The sequence below is a fragment of the Bactrocera tryoni genome, chromosome 4, assembly GCF_016617805.1.
Source record: "Bactrocera tryoni isolate S06 chromosome 4, CSIRO_BtryS06_freeze2, whole genome shotgun sequence".
NCBI classification, from domain to species: Eukaryota; Metazoa; Arthropoda; class Insecta; order Diptera; family Tephritidae; genus Bactrocera; species Bactrocera tryoni.
This window is the reverse complement of record NC_052502.1, coordinates 37,418,407-37,435,850: the sequence shown is the minus strand read 5'-3', so window position 1 is coordinate 37,435,850 and position 17,444 is coordinate 37,418,407. Positions and strand designations below refer to the sequence as shown.

Sequence of the window (17,444 nt, the reverse complement as noted above, 5' to 3'; positions counted from 1 at the left end):
CGTCCGTCTGTCTGTATATATACGAACTAGTCCCTCAGTTTTTAAGATATCGTTTTGAAATTTTGCAAACGTCATTTTCTCTTCAAGAAGCTGCTCATTTGTCGGAACGGCCGATATCGGACCACTATAACATATAGCTGCCATACAAACTGAACGATCGGAATCAAGTTCTTGTATGGAAAGCTTTCACATTTGACAATGTATCTTCACAAAAGTTGGCACAGGTTATTTTCTAGGGCAACAATGTAATCTCCGAAGAAATTGTTCAGATCGGCTTACTATAGCATATAGCTGCCATACAAACCGAACGATCGGAATCAAGGGCTTGTATGGAAAACTTTCTCATTTGACGTGGTATCTTCACAAAATTTGACATGGATTACTGCTTAAGGTAATAATATAATCTCCAAAAAAATTGTTCAGATCGGATTACTATAGCATATAGCTTCCATATAAACCGAACACATTGTTACTAAAAGAAATGCACCTGTGAAGGGTATATCAGCTTCGATGCAGCCGAAGTTGACATTTTTTCTTGTATCATGTCACTTTGGTACAACGCAAACTCATGATCTCCAAAAAATTTACAAATTAACGAATAATCATTTACTCAATTGAGGCCCACTTCTGTCTTAATGGCTTCGTCTACAAACAATATTGTCACCAATGAAGAGAATCAAACCCTCGTATGATTCAGCAAACGCAATTGCTTCCCCAAAAATTCACCATTTGGTGCGAATTGTGGCACCGCTGCATAATTTGAGATTTCTTTCGAAATGTCGCAGGAAATGCCAATATCGTTAATAGCGAGCGCTATAACACGATGTTGAGCGACTTTTTCCCAGAATTTGATTAATTCGACGCGGAATATCACTATTTTTAACAAGACGGTGCGCCGCCTCATGTTTTAGTTTGGTTACTAATTTCGAGAAATGTGCCAGCTAAATGGTCGCCAAGAACATGCAAACATGCGATTGAACGCCTTTTGACAATTTTCCCTTTACTTTCAAGAACATTCAATTTGATTCCATATACTGCCAAGGACTTAAAATTATCCCCTGATTATGACTTTTAAAGTTCTTAGAAGCTACTTGCTTAATTTTAAATATGTTCTCAATGTGAAGCTCGGAATAACAAATAACAAATCCAATATTACCATGTGGTACCTAATCGATACATTTCGGGAGTCGAATATATGGTACAGCGCTTGGTAATCGTCGAGTTGGCATCAGAGGCATTTCAACATTTCTTATAGATCGACTCGAACATATTTTGGTTGATGCTTTGGGAATAAAGAGTGTCAATGCTTGACTCGTCCATATTTTTCCAAAACCGGCGTCGAGTAGAGGTCGCAAAAGATATGTCTGACAATGTAGCTGAGGATTATACATTCATCGAACGTATCATTATTGGTGACGAGTTGTGCTTTTGAATATGATGTCGAATCTGTCAAACAATATAGCGAATGACGATTTAAAGATGAGCCAAAACCAAAACATCTTCTCCTTTATTGGCGTAGACTCGGTTATAGTCGAGTTTACAACAGTGCTCCAGTCGTTCTTATTTTTCGCTGTTTGACGCCAACTGGAGATTGCAAGTGTAGCTAAGTCCTTCTCCATCTGGTCATTTCAACGGAGTGGAAAGAGGAATTTTCTCTGCTTTCCCCGGCAGGTACTGCGTCAAATACTCTTAGAGCTGGAGTGTTTTCATTCATTCGCACGACATGACCTTGCCAGCATAGCCGCTGTTTCTTAATTCGCTGAACTATGTCAATGTCGTCGTATAACTCATACAGCTCATCGTTCCATCGACTGCGGTATTCGCTATTGTCAATGCGCAAAGAACCATAAATCTTGCGCAGAACCTTTCTCTAGAAAACCCATAACGCCGACTCATCATCAGTGGGATCGTTGTTCTTACTTGGAGGATTGTCATTTTGATGATAAGATGACGACTGTCATAATACGCTATTTTATCTTCTTTGCCTTAAAAACTTAGACTCATAAAGGGTGATCCATTTCGAGGATGCCTACTTTTTCAAAGGAAAAACACAGCAACTTTAAATAATGGGGAATCTTTATTATCATTCGAAAGCACATTATTGGACATTTTTATTTTTTATTGAAGATTATCACTTTCAGATGTTGGCTACGGATACGTCTCAAATGATCCATCCGTTGAGTCCAATTTTCGATGACTTGCTCAAAACTTTCGACTGGTACCTGGCGAATGACACGGGTGATGTTTTGCTGCAAGACCTGAATCGAAGCGGGATTGTTCACTTCAGACTTTTTGTTTCCCCACATGAAAAAGTCTAACGATCTTGGTGGCCAGTCGACGGGCCCAAAACGTGAAACTATCTGTCCACCGAAGTGTTCTCTCAATAAATCCATGATTGATGCGATGTGTGGGAAGAGGCGCCGCTTCGTTGAGACCAAATGTCGATCATGAGCTTCAATTTCAGGCATCAATTAATCGGTTATCATGGGGCGATAACGATTGGCATTGACGGTTACGTTCCCACCGGCATCATTTTTGATGAATTATGGACCGATGATTCCACCGGCGCATAAACCACACCAAACCGTTATTTTTCAGAATGAAATGGTAGTTTTGTCTCTCTTCAGTTTGCTCTTCGTCCCAAATGAGTCAATTTTGCTTGTTTACATACCCATTGAGCCAGAAATGGGCTTCATTGCTGAACAAAATTTGGCTCGAAAACGTCGGTTCTTTTTAAAACTTTTAAAGAGCCCATAAAATGACTGCTGCATTTTCTTCACTGTGTCTTGTACGTTGTCTCTATTCGGTCGTCCTGTCTCCAGTTGCCCGCCAAACTACTGTGATCAAATTGAAAGGTGAATTTTTAATTTATACTCCCGTGTTTTTCGAATCTGTAAATTTAATAAAAATAAACAAATCTTTATTTCAAGACTCCAATAGCAACTTCTAAATTTTTTTCCTTCTATAAATTATTAACGCCCTTTATGTATAAATAGTTCTAGTTCATTACGAAATCGGTCATACAAAAAGTATTATTCCAAATAAGTTTTACACAATCGCTGAAGTGCTGGGCGATTTCTCGGAATTCCAGCGCCTTCGCACACACATACATACATATATAGGCATGCATATTGCGGTCAGTACAAAAGTAAACACACAAGAATTTATTCACAGAAAACCGACGAAACACAAAATAATTATTATCAAAGAAAACTCCAATCCAAATGAAGAATGAATGCGAGGTTATGAACGGCGAGCGCACGGATTGAACGTGAGGAATGCAGCGTCCTGAGCCTAATTGGCGGCTTAGACCCGTTTCACGTTGTTGCCTATCGATCACAACAACAACAACATGGTCGACGATCTTATGAATTAAGGTGTCCTTGTGAGCGATCGGCACGGCACTTGAGAGTCTACACCTTAAAACTTATTGTGTGGACGTGTTGTTGTTTGCGGCTGTGTTCATGTTATTGTTGTTGCTGCTGCATGGCTACCCAAAAGGTGCGAAAGAAAAAATCAAAATGCAGTTATGGCTTTTTCAAGCCGAAACAAAAGCAACAATGGGTGAACAAAACGAGGCAAACGGGAGTACAAAAGGAGACAAAAGCCATAAAATACAAAACAATGGCATTAACTCAAGTGTATAGCGCATTCAAATGCTCAAGTATGCGGCAGTTTGAAGTAAATGTGCCAACAACACCAACAACAACAAGTAGAAGAAGAAAAATACGTAAGAACAAGAGCTAGAGCAACAACAACAGCCGAATAATCAACACACACCGATGTACAACAACACTATTGTATGTATGTATAGCTATGTATAGGTGTATGTGTGTGTGCGTGTAGTCAGCATGAACTTGTAAACGTTTATAGCTATCGCAAAGGTAGAGTCGGTGCATCGTAGTATCGTACGAGTACAATAAGTGGTAATCGAAAAGGGCCAAAGGTACGTCGAACCGCAGGCAATAACAAAACACACACACGCACATACAGTAACAACAACTCAACACAACTCCCATAACTGCAATCACAGTCGACGGCTGGCCAACCAGTCAGCTAGTCAGCCAGCCAGCCAGCAGTCGATACCAACGATATTGATCGGCCAAACACAACACAACAGCGCTTCAACACGTCCTCCACAGCGACACGCCAACACGATCAGTCGATCGTCATCGTCATCGCCGTCGTCTATGGTAAAGCGGCTGCGCAGTCTCACTAGAAGTCCGGAGTCTGTGCTACAGCGTGTCGCTCAGACGTCTGCAAGATGTACTCACACCACCAATGAGTACGCTTACACACACAAATACCTGTACATGAGACAGTGGTGCGGCAGCCCAGCATCTGAGTATGAACCTGCGCGCCTGCGCCGCCGATGGAAAAACCAGCATAACAAGAATATTTTTTGCTTGTTGCATATCTACCTGTTTGCTTTCATGCTCCGCTCAGCACTTTCTTGAGCAAGAGCGCAATGTTTGAACATTTGGTGGTTGGAGATGAGAGCCAATCTACAATAGGCACTGTGGTACAATAAGATGTTAGCAAGATGCTGTCTAGATTGAATTGTACTCGTAGTTTAACAGGAAGAAACATTAATTTTAGTGGCATCGAAGTTATAATACCGTTAATAATTAAGAATTGTTTGATCGTTCATGTTGTACAAGGGCTATAACCTATAGAGGTCCGATGCCATTGGTTCAGAGAAATAACCAGTTTCCAAGAGAATAAAGGATGCTTACAAAATTTCATATCAAAATCTCAATACCTGAGGGACTAGTTCGCATATATACAGACTATACATCGACTCGGCTCGTCACGCTGATCATTTATGTCTATGTATATGTATAAGGTTTCCGGAGCTTCCTTCTAAAAATATTTCGAACTTCTTGACAAATTTACCCTGTTCAAGGTATTCAATTTGATTTTTCGTTGTTTCAGAAGCTTTATGTAATAAGATGTCTTTCCTTGTTAGTGCATACAGGTCTAGATATTGTCAATCAAAGGGCCATTCCTTTCAATTGGACGATTAGATAGTAGCTCTAGTCGGTTTTTATTGTTGAAATTGGTCTAGAAGACTGACTTTGACTCTAGATAGGCTACTTGAAACCTCTTACTTTATAATTTTTGGGTTTACTTTGGCAAATATTTAAAATATCACTCTACCATTTTCTGAAATTGATATTCTCCATTAGTTTTCGAAAGATTGACGCTGAGTTTCACTTGACGACTCAAATATGAGTTTTTGGAAACTTTTTCTCAATTAAACTGGACGTTTCACGCATTAAAAAATTCCTGTAATAAGATAATATGATATTCAGTAAATAAAATTTGAGAGAATTCCGAAATACACCCTTGAAGGACGCATCGAATATGAGCAAATCTGTTTTTCTTCGATACGAAATCTTTTGCGGCCGATTTCCAAAACCGAAAGCCAGAAGGTCTAGCAGCTGATCTTAACATTCTCCTCGCGGTGATCTCTGGGCTATGCCATTTAGAAATCAAGTGGCTGCTTCAACTTACGAGTCATAAATATATGTACTCGTATATGTATTTTACACAATTTAATGTACTTTAATAAGCGGCGATTCGTTTTGCAAAGGTTTGGCTTCCCCTGATCACGTAGTCGATCTCTAGGGAGATCTCCGAAAAAAGGTGTCTAGCGGTGGGGAAGATTTTTCGGCATGAACTTATCTCAAATCAATAAATCACGAAAATATTTTATTAAAATGCGTAAATACAGGTAATATTCGTTAAAATCGAACAAAAATCGATAAGTATGGAATATGATATTGATATTTTTTTAAACTAAAATACAAGCCAGTGAGTAAAGTAAAGGCAAATTTACTAGTAAGGAAAAATCTAAAATCTACAGTTCTTATCGAATAAATATATCGAAAAAGTCACTTTTTGGTATTGATATATAATTCGTTTTCAATTCGAAAAATATCTATAAATTACATAATCAATAATATCGAATATAAAATCGATAAATACAGAATAAAAATCGATATATCGATAATTCTATTTACAACTAAAATACAGATCAGTGAGTCAAGTAAATGAAAATTTATTAGTAAAGAAAAAATGTAAACTACAGTTGTTATCGAATAAAATCATCGAAAAAGTCACTTTTTGGCCTTATACAAATTTGGTTGCTTATATAATTCGTTTTCAATTCGAAAAATCTCGATAAATCACTTAATCAATGATATTGAATATAAAATTGATAAATATTGAATATGAAATCGATATATCCATCATTTTATTTAATGTTCGAAAAACTAGTCAAAATTTTCATTTTTGATAAAATGGTGGCTTAGTCTTTTGTGAAACAATTTATATATCAGAAAGGCTTAAAATCGATATTATTTTACTTTTTCAATCATTAACTGAGAAATTTATCACAGAAGGTAGTGTGAAAATTTCAACTTCTTCGAGCCAGTCGTCTCGGTAAAATTTTCCTCGCTGACTCTAAAAAAACTCTTCGAGAAAACGCGTTTAAAGTTTTGGAAGCCGATTCCACTATGTTAAAAAATTCTTAGATCTTAAGGAAAAAAGTTTTATTAAGAAGCTTTTTCTTCTTATTTTTCTAGACACTTTTCTCTCGAACAACTCCTAAGGCTGACTCAACAGATATCGCCTTCCAATCATATAGCAGGTCACTTATAGAGTTTGGTATTTGTTTGTCGAGAGATGACTTTACTTTTCAATTGCCTTCTCAGTTCAATTGGCAAAAGCGATTCTTTGTTGGATGCTGAGCTCATCAATTTTACCTATCATAACTGTCATTATCTTCGAATAAAAGTTAGAAAGAGAAATCTAGTGACAATATTGAGTGCCTATTAGCACAATCAGATTAAGAGGCCTACCGAATTTGGAAAAGTTTTCGCTTTACAACACCTTTTTAATTTGAGTTTAAAACTAAGCTCATTTTTTTCTCTACCATCACTAACCAATCAGTAAAAACATACCATTACTTTTAGACTTTACATTACCACTCAGGGGCCAAGAGGAAGCTTTGGTTTTAAAAGAGAAGTTTGGTGTAAAAATGCAAGATTTAAAGTTGCCCAATTCAAGTTCAGCACTGAATTTGCCATGGCGTCTTCAGTAACCAACTTCAAGTCGCATCAAACTTTCGAATTTGGAAATTTCCGGCATTTGATGCCTTGCACAGTTCTTTGAAGATTACCGATTAGAGACTCGAATTTAGCATCAAGGGTGGCAAGCAATATTTTTTTCTACTAATCAAACGTTGTTCTTTCTAAATAAATAAAAAAATATCTATTTAGGAACTTATATTTGAACTTAAAAAGCCTTTATATGTGAACAAACTTTGTTCTCAATACAAAAAACAAGCTCCTCAATACAAAAAATTTATGAAAGTGGAACTGCTTATTCTCCTAAATTTATGCTACAAATATCGACGAAATCCACACACTGTGCCGCTACCGATGCGGCACATGCAGACACTGAGCCAAGTTGTCGCAAACCAGAAGAGGCTCAAACCAATATTCTTGAGAGCGTAACTGAACGAGCGCCAACTGTGAGAGAGAGTGCGCGCCGTGTTGTTGTTTGGAGTTTTCCATATCATACAATTATGATTAGAGCGCGCACACAAACAAACACACATATACGCAGCAACACATACACATCGCCACATGTGTTTTCTTATAATTTTACGAGTATTTACGTGCAGAGTTTTCAGCTATCAGTTGGCATGTTTGTTTGTTTGACTGTTTATTTATTTATTTGTCCGTCTGTTCGTTGGCTGTTAGCTGTTAGCTGTCTGCTCAATTGGTCTTCGGAGCCATATACACACACCTATACACACACCACCGCCGCCAGACATACATATGTATGTATGTACGTAGTCATATCAGTGTTTGAACATCGGTATGAACTTCGTCTTTCGCCCGTAGGTCGTCCGTACAACAACGGCGGCGCGACGCGGCGCGCTGCTCATCTCAACACGTCTGGCTGGTGTACCCAAATACACCTATTCAGTACAAGTTCAATAATCAAAGCGTAAAGTCAGCGGACAAACAACAGCGATCGTACAGCGGCGTAGCAACGACAAGCGCACACGTTCACGACAATGAAGTACCAAAACGCCGAAAGATCAAAAAAGTGACTAACGTTCAGCAGCAACTTGCCCCAAAGGTGCTTAAGAAAGATTCTTTGATTTGCGCATGTGCTTCTGATTTCTAGTTATGTGTTGGCTGTGTGTGTGCTTTTTCGGTGTTGGATATTTTTTTAAAATATTTTTTCAATATTTTTTGGCGGTTATTGTGTTTTTATGATTTAAATTAAGTTCTTGTTTTCCAACAAAAACAACAAAAAAAACTGGTGTCTGCATAGAAATTCTTTAGAACTTTAAATGCTACATTTATGTGATTATATTGTGCTTTATGGCTGCTGTATGTGTGTGTGCGCGTGTGCGTGTTTTGTGTTGTTAAACTAAGCCGAGCAAAGAATGCAAGAGAAGCAAATGAAAAATACAAAAAAATATATATATAATGGAATTGTGTCTAAAAGAAATCTTGTTTTTTAATCTTCAAAATTACAACCAAATAATTTGTTATTATTTTTGTTTTCTCTCTTCCACACCACCAACAACAACAACATTCTATAGTTAATCCGTTGAGGTCATTATTTATTCATTCGTCAATTCTGTGAACTGATTTATGTGCGTGGAATACTTTAAAGCGCCTTGAGCTGCGCAACGTACACATACACAGACGTACACATAGGACGTATAGTAACAGCGAGTGGCTGACAAGCGTACGAGTGCGCGCGTCGCGTGAGCATAAAGCAGTAGTGTGCGACTGTGGCTGTAGCTAAAAGCGTGCGCTAAATATTTGTCATAATCATTAACGCCAGTGTATTAAATGTTATCGGCTGTTGAGAATTTTGGCCCGTTGGTCGGACCGGCTGTTGCACTCTCACACCATCCCCATGCCGCCGCGCATCACCTACAAGCGCCACACCATCCGTATACCGCTGAACGTAGTCCGGGCTATGCGCTGGACATAGTGTCGGCCGCGGATGCTACTGTGCGCGTTTCGGCCGCCCTCTCACCGCCCACCTCCATAGTGCCCGTCACTGCCACCGCCGCCGCCGCCATCATCTCCAGCCAGACACCGCTCACACACACGCAACTAACGCAATTGAATGCGTTGCAAACGCTTAAATTACAACAACAACTGCAACAACAGTACGAACAACAATTGAGTAGTTTCATTAGTGCGCAGTCCGCGCAGTCTTCGGCGTTGGGCGGTATAACGGTGTTGCCGCATCGGCCGCAACCGCAAGTGGCGTCGCTGAACGAGGCGCGCGAGCAACAGCGGCAGCAACATCAGCAACAACAACAGCAGCAACATCATCACTACCAGCTACAACAGCAGCACCAACAACAACAACAACAAAAGCAGCAGCAACAACAACAACAACAACTACGAGAACAACAGTCAATCAGCGTGAACTTGACGCTGCCCGCAAACGCACCAAAGTACATGAGCTCGCCGCGCGATACCTCAACAATGATGCCGCTGACAGAGTTCACACCGCCACCAAAACCCAAACATGAAGCACACACCGCAATGGAAAATGGCCAGTGCGGCGCCATGAATTTGGTCACAAACGCGAGTAACGCCTTCACCAGCAGCACAAATTACCAATTACACAACGCTAACGCGCACACCAACAACAGCAGCAACAGCAATCCCGCCTCCATTGACAACAGTCGGCCATCGTCGTCTTCCTCCTCGGTGGATGTGGAGAATGATGAGAGCATGTCACCGGTTAATGCCACGCAAGCTGCGCGCAAGCTATTGGACCCTGCCGCTTTACTGGCACACAAGCAACCCACTTACAGCGAAACCAGCGCATCCTCAGCCGCTGCCGCCGTAGTGGCCGCCTATCAATTTAACTACTCACAATTGTATGGTGGCGGACGACCGGCTGGACTCTACAACCCACCTGTCATATTTACAGCTCACAATCCGCACGTCTCGCACGTGGTGCAGCATCCCAGCGCCGTACATAGCGCGCACGCGCCACCAACCGCCTACCTCGGCGCATTGGCGGCGCACACAGCGTCGGCTTCGCCGAGCGAAAATAGTGTCTACTCCGCCGAATACTTTAAAGCGCTGCAGAGCGCGGTAGCTGCGGGTGTCTTCCAAACGGTGCCCAATCACACAACGGCCGTCTTTCAAACGTCACCGCTGGCCGGTAATAATGCGTCGCCGTCAGCTATCGGTGTGACGAAGTCACGGTTGCGTAGTCCCGCTGCAAGCACTGCGTCAGCGCTGGCGCCAACCGCTTCACCGCCTAGTAAGGCGGAACAGCGTGCGGCGACGTCGACGAAACTCTCCACTGGCACTTACCTGTATGAAAAGGCGAAAAGATCGCCGCCCGATACGCCGGCGGACACTGAGAAATTCTTCAAGATACCCAGCGGCAAGGAGGGCTCACTCAAGCATCGCATACTGACGCGACCGTCCAGCGCCGACAAAACGTTAATGACGGCATCAGCTGTGGAAGCTAGCAAGACGCCTGTTATGCGGTAAGTTGCGCAGTAACTTATTTATTTTAAAGCCAATTTAAAATAATTTTTTTTTTTAATTTTCCATAGCCCACACAATTCGACGTCCAGCTTTAAAAAGGGCTCGTATATCGAACTCTCGAATGGCTCCCTGCGCCGTGTGGAGGATATGCGCACCGAGGATTTTATACAATGCGCCGAGCGCAGTCCACATCACCAGCTGATCGAGTCCACGGTGGTGAAAATTAACAACAATCCTTCGTCACACACTGTCGTCATTGCATTTAGTTACGATCGCAATCAGTCGAAGGTAAGCTAATGCCAATGGCACATATGTTAATCGCAAATTATATTGAAAGCTTATTTTATTGAGGGCTATAGCCGCATAAGCGGTGACTACGTCAATAAAGAAGAAGAATAATGTATGTAGTAGGCTAGGTCTATTTTACGCTTTTATCAGAAGCGATAATACGGTTTCAAAAATAACTTTGCGTTTTTTCCTGAAGTTTTGCCATTAACTTGAAGTTCATTGTCTTGATTACGGTTTTTATCGCTGATCGATTTATGGTACGTTTATGCGTGCGAAACTACGCAAGAACTCTTCCCAATTGCTAATGAGTATTTTAAAATATGAATTTAAATTAGCATAGACTGATACTTTTCGAAAAATTACATTATCGATAAAATCGATTAAAAATCGATATCATAATGTATATCGATATTTTTTTAACTTTAATACAAGTAAGTGAGTAAAGTAAATACAAATTTATTAGCAAAGAATAAACTGTAAACAGCAGTTGTTATCGAATAAAGTAATCGAACAAATTCACTTATTGGTCTGCTGCAAAGTTACAATCCTGCTCTATAATTCGTTTTCAATTCAAAAAATATCGAAAAATCACATAACCGTTATTGTTAAATATAGAATTCAAGAATAAAAAATCGATAAATATTGAATTTGAAATCGATTTATTGATAAATAAAGAATATAATATTGATATATTGATCATTTTATTTACAATTACAATAGAGATCAGTGAGAAAAATAATTCGTTTTCAATTCAAAAAATATCGAAAAATCACATAACCGTTATTGTTAAATATAGAATTCAAGAATAAAAAATCGATAAATATTGAATTTGAAATCGATTTATTGATAAATAAAGAATATAATATTGATATATTGATCATTTTATTTACAATTACAATAGAGATCAGTGAGAAAAATAATTCGTTTTCAATTCGAAAAATATCGATAAATCACATAACCAATAATATCGAATACAAAATCGATACATTTAGAATAAAAAATCGAAAAGTCATCGAAAAAAGTTACATTTTTGTTCGGCTGCAATTTCGGCCTGTTTATTTTACGTCTTCAACAATTTTTATAAAAATAACTGGCTTGAATAGGCGAGAATTCCTTCACTCACAACACTCGTTCGACATGCTTTTGGACCGTGCAAAAAGCTGTATTGAAGTGGAAGGAGACTATTTTGAATAAAATAAATTGGTTTTGTCGAAAAAACCATTCGTTCCGTTTTTTTTAAGTCCTGTTTACTTTGGAACGCACCTTGTGCATGTAAATGAGCTTAATCGATTTAGCCATTTCCGTCTTTCTGTTCGTCCGTTAGTTTTTGAGATATCGATCTGAAATTTTGCATACGTTCTTTTCTTCCCAAGAAACTACTCATTTCTCGGAACCGTCGATATCGAATCAATATAGCATATGGCTCCCATACTAACCGACAAATCAAAATCAAGTTCTTGTAAGGTAAACCTTTTTATTGGACAAGTTATCCTCACGAAATTTGGCATAAAATATTTTCCAAGGTAATGATGCAATCTCCGAACAATTTATCCAGTTTTGACCACTATAGCATATAACTGCCATACAAACTGATCGCTCAAATGCAGGTTCTTTACTTTTTTATTTATGAAGGGCATTATAGCTTCGGCATAGACGAAGTTAACGTACTTTTTTGTACTTATATACACACTTAGATAAATGAAATGCACTAACATGACACTCCTTCTCTTCCAGGTCGACATGGAGGTCGCCACAGAACACCCGTTTTTCGTCTATGGCCAAGGCTGGGCATCCTGCAATCCCGAATTGACATACAAAGCTTTCGGTTTGAAGTGTCAACGCTTACAAGTCGGCGACATCTGCATTTCACTAACCAAACGCGAACCACCGAATATAAATATAAACAACAATATTAACAACAACAACAACAATATTATAAGTAGTAATAACAATAATAATAATAAGCATATGTATGCACACGATACAACTGCAACAACAACAACACGCACGACAACAAATGACAGCCATTGCCTGGAACGTGATCTCCAACCACTCGCATTGAGCGACAACGTGTATGCAGCGCATTTAAAAAGCGCCGGCCTTTGCCCACCGCCCACCGCACCATACCCAACAATGCGTGGCGCTCACGGGGGCACAGTACACTTTATGCCGCCACACCTGCTCGCCAATGCACCCGCTACACATCCAGTGCCCTATGCACCCAACGAAACATACCCACACTTCCCGTTCCCCACGGCACCGGCGCAAGCGGCGGCCACAACTTTCCATAGCTCGCGTGCGCAACACGGCGATTTAACGTGCGCGGCGCAACCACCCACGAATAGCAGCACAAGGTCAGCGGATGAATGCGCCCAATCAGCAGCAGCAGCAGCGGCGGCGGCTTCGGCAGCGTCAGCGTCTGCGCGCAAACGTCGCTGGTCGGCGCCGGAGAGTTTTTCCAACAGCGAAGATGAGGACGACGAAGCCGCGCGTTCGGGTGAATATCAACCGCCATTGCGGCAGAAATCGGCGCCGACAGCGGCGGTAAGCAGCAATTACAAGCCTTACATGCCAACGAATATGAATATGTCAGCGTCGGCGGCGGCGGCGGCCGGTCAATTAAACTGTGATTTTTCAACAAACTACAAATAGCAAAAGATCTCAATGTTGGCGTGTGAGCTTCAAGTCAAGGCCTGACCTCGTGCGACGTGCGATGTATTTGGGAATCATCTCAATTTATATACGCTAAATATTCAACAATACTGTTTATTATATTATATATGCATATGTATGTATTAATGTGCTTTAAGTCGTGGATGTGTTAGCGCTAGGTGGGAGAAATGGCTCTGAAACACATTTTTTTTAAGTTTTAAATTGTTTCAAGCGAATTTTAGATTTTTATTTAATTGTATGTGGAAAAATATTCAAATCAGGGCGTAAATTACATATTGTAAAACATCTTCGTAAAATTTACAGTTTCAGCATCGGCCTTCAGTGTTTCAGTGTAGAGAGGAATCCATGACTTTACAACCGTTAATATTTGTATTAAGTAATATGCTTAGAGAAATTCATATTTATGCTTCGAGTACGAAAACATTTGAGTATTGAAATTTTCGAGTTGTCAGCCATTTTGTCGCGTGTTTCACTAATTTTAAGCAAATAACTGTAAAAATAAATAGTTTATAGTTGTATGTGTATGTACATATGTAGTTTAAAACACATCAATATGCACATGTATAAATGTATTTACACCTATATGTATATACATGAGTTATATAAGAATATAAAGAATATTCCAGGCGATATATACGATATGTATGTATGTAATACCATGTCAGACTGTACATTTGAAATTATAGCCATATATAAATGTAATATAATGTAGTTATTTGTAGTCATTTATATTTATATGCATACATACATACATACTTATGTAGTTATCAGTTAAATGATACTAATTACATACATACATACAAACAAGTTATTGCACACGTGCTTGTGCATGTTATGTAATTATTATTTGATTGTAATAAATTAAAAACAAAAAACAATTTATGTAGTCCTGCAACAGTCACTGCAATAAAGACTAAGTTTTCAAATATACAAATATTGATTCGTACTTATTTTTAAAACAAGAAAAAATATTAGTTACACTTCACACTTGCATTTCTTACAGCATAAAAGGGTATATAAAGGCATTTATTTTTATTTTGTGCGATCAGTTTCTACGGCAGCTGTATCTTCTAGTGCTCTGATCTAAACTATAGTATATACGGATATTATAGGTTCACAACTAACAATAAGTTAGGTCAAATTTTGTGAAGATATCTTATCAAATAAAGTGAGTTTTCCATACTAGAACTTGATTTTGAACGATCAGTTTGTATGGCAGCGTTATCTTAAAGTGGTCCAACCCGAACAATATATCCGAACAACCTATTAGGAAGCAACGACTTATGCTACCGAATTCTGGTTCTAAAAATATATCTAAACTTAAAATATCGTTACTTTCCAACGCTCATTATAACTTTGTGCTAAGATTTTAAGAAAACTCCAAAAAGAAATTGGCCACAATTATACGCTCTTAACGGTTTTATTATTATAACATTACTGTAAACTCGATTTATTTTCCATAAATATAAGCGAAATAGTCAAAGTAAGTGGTTTTCACCGCCTCAATTACCATAACAAGATTGCGCTTACCGAGACCACCGCTTGTGACATAAGCGCGTCCATCGGTATTGCTTTGATAGGTGGTGACTTTTACATGTGTAATGATGGCGCCAGTACCGCTGCTGGGGTAATTCACGGTTACCGACAACGAAGTGGGTAAATCGTAATCATTTACCGCCGATTTGCTCCCTACAAGACTGTCACCTAGCGCCGAAAAAAATGAACAATATAAAAGTGATCATGATTGCAATTTCAAGTTCAACACACCATCCTCTCTACCGACACCCAAAGTATAAGTGATTATACTTCTGCCTCGTGGGTGCATCGCACGACCATTAATCACTTCTTGTTCTGATGATATTGTCGCTTTCATTTCCACAGCATTGGGATTTTCCTTCAAAATCTTATCCATCTCCTCAGGTGTAACCACCTGCATGATAACATTCTTTCCATCTTCTAATTGCTCTTGGTGTATAACCGCTGCATTGGTAAACAAGAGGCAAGATACTACAGCCAATAGGCCTGTTAAGGCGACGCGCTCGCACATATTAATACCAAAAGTACTTTCACAATTCTTAAGTTAAATTGCAATCAAAATTAAACTCAATATTCTATTTGGTAAGCTTATATAGTCAACGCAACGGATACGTGCCGCTTCGAAAGTCATTGTCTATGAAAGTTATCTTTCACGTTTCTTATCACATGACTACGCTTACATTTGATTTACCCACTGACATATGAATATATGCAATATATCTACGTTTTTGCAATGTATAATGTTGAAAGTTTAATTAAATTTTTAAATTGTGGGTATTATATCATTGATTCCCTTATATTGATATCTTTCTTATTGCGCCGGTGATAATACGCTTTTGTCATTTAACTCAAACTCTTATCCGCAGCTATAAATGTTTTAAATATTTTCGCTACATACATACAGATATGCGTGATCCAACTACATCTGAAATTGTAGTCAAAAGTATTTGGGCATACGAAATTTAATGGGTGTCTTAATGTGCTCCTGCCAATCTGTATTTTCCTAGTGGACGACTTCCAATCAAATGATGTTGACAATTCCCAAGACTGTCGGGCTTACTTAATCTGAGCGGACCCGAATTTTTATTCGACTACGGATTGTCAACTCGGTAGCATTCTTCAAAATTATTTCAGGAACATTTGCCACAACGACCACAATTTTCCCAATAGTTAATCAAACTTTCATTAAGCTGTACAGTTCGAAGCATGGTCCTCACAGCCATTAGCATTCCCAATATTCAAGACTACTTAACTACTGCTTTCTGCAGTTTCGGTGTAGTTGGTTAACCGACTTCTTTCCTACTTCCGCTTATGTGATGAACACGGAAAATATTTCCACGCAGTGAAGACTATTGTAATTAAAAGCAAAATTTGCCTGGAGTCCATATGGTGCCTGGGCCTTTATTAGATGTTTCGCTTGTGTGCTTGCTTTATTATATAATACCTGAAATTAAAATTTTTAAAGTTGCACGGATATACAGTTATACAATTTTTTATGAACTGTCATTTCCTTTGATTGATGCAAGTCTTCCAGTTTAATTGGAAGTTTGATCCTCTCTACTTTGACATCAGCTCTGACAGCAGTTAAAGGAAGTAAGTGATATAATATATAAACAGAAACCGTAACATAAACAAAAACATACATCTACTCATATTCATATATTACATATGTGATTAAATACATGTTTTTCTTTGTTATTATCAACATTCAAATTCAAAATTATTATATTTCTAAGCCGCCGTAATTCCAGCACACCCTGTGGTTCGTGTCTTTGACAACTATTTTTCGATAATTTTTCCAAGCAAAGTAATTATTTTACTGATAATCTTTCAAATTACCACTAGATATGAAAAATGTATTCTGCAACAAATTATATATTACCAAAATATTTTAGTTTCCAATATAAATTAATATATTTACAAAGGCATATCGTTTTTAAAATCGATAAATATTCTTATCGTCTTAATGTATCGATTATAAGAAATTCAAATTTATTTCCAAGAATTCACAAATTGACAGCTGTGGTGTTCGCGCTTAAAAATGGCTTCCAGTAAAACATATGGTAGCACTTTACCATACTTTTTTAATATACACATAGGACCTCAGCAAGCATTCATAAATACTAACATTAATTAAAAATTAGTTTTTACCAAAGATTTTTCGATAATTTTTACTTTAAAAGTGGGTTATGCACAAATTTTGTGAAAAAAATATATATTTTTTCACACATTGAATTCCGTCACATGTGGCAACAACACTCGAAGTTTCGCATTTGTTGTTTTCGTGGCCTTATCTTGAACCGTCTTTTACATTGGTGTGATTTTCTGCGAAATAAATTGGAGCTATTATATTAGTAACTGTAAATTTCATAAAAAATAAGTATT

The 17,444-nt window shown here is 38.5% G+C and overlaps 2 protein-coding genes across 5 annotated transcripts in view; one reads left to right on the top strand and one right to left on the bottom strand.

Annotated features, from left to right (window-relative positions):
• Nucleotides 1-14,457, top strand: part of LOC120773713 (ataxin-1) — a 44,325-nt gene extending 29,868 nt beyond the window's left edge. For all 4 annotated transcript variants that reach the window (XM_040102754.1, XM_040102757.1, XM_040102755.1 and 1 more), the window contains exons 2-4: nucleotides 8,630-10,561; nucleotides 10,631-10,850; nucleotides 12,585-14,457. In XM_040102754.1, coding sequence (XP_039958688.1) covers nucleotides 8,886-10,561; nucleotides 10,631-10,850; nucleotides 12,585-13,502 — 2,814 coding nt within the window. In that variant the 5' untranslated portion in view covers nucleotides 8,630-8,885 and the 3' untranslated portion in view covers nucleotides 13,503-14,457. The remainder of the gene's footprint in view (nucleotides 1-8,629; nucleotides 10,562-10,630; nucleotides 10,851-12,584) is intronic.
• Nucleotides 14,458-14,925: 468 nt separating this feature from the next.
• On the bottom strand, nucleotides 14,926-15,597 carry LOC120775499. Its single transcript, XM_040105706.1, has 2 exons — nucleotides 15,291-15,597; nucleotides 14,926-15,227 (listed from the first exon to the last, which is right to left on the bottom strand). Exons 1-2 carry the CDS (start codon nucleotides 15,568-15,570, stop codon nucleotides 14,974-14,976), a joined length of 534 nt encoding a protein of 177 aa, XP_039961640.1. The 5' UTR covers nucleotides 15,571-15,597; the 3' UTR covers nucleotides 14,926-14,973.
• Between the last annotated feature and the right edge of the window lie 1,847 nt (nucleotides 15,598-17,444).

Bases quoted from the DNA above. Each gene is read 5' to 3' on its own strand.
- LOC120775499 (XM_040105706.1), bottom strand. From the start codon at position 15,570: ATGTGCGAGCGCGTCGCCTTAACAGGCCTATTGGCTGTAGTATCTTGC. The intron at 15,228-15,290 runs GTGTGTTGAACT...TTTCGGCGCTAG, and splicing joins GGGTGTCGGTAGAGAGGATG to GTGACAGTCTTGTAGGGAGC.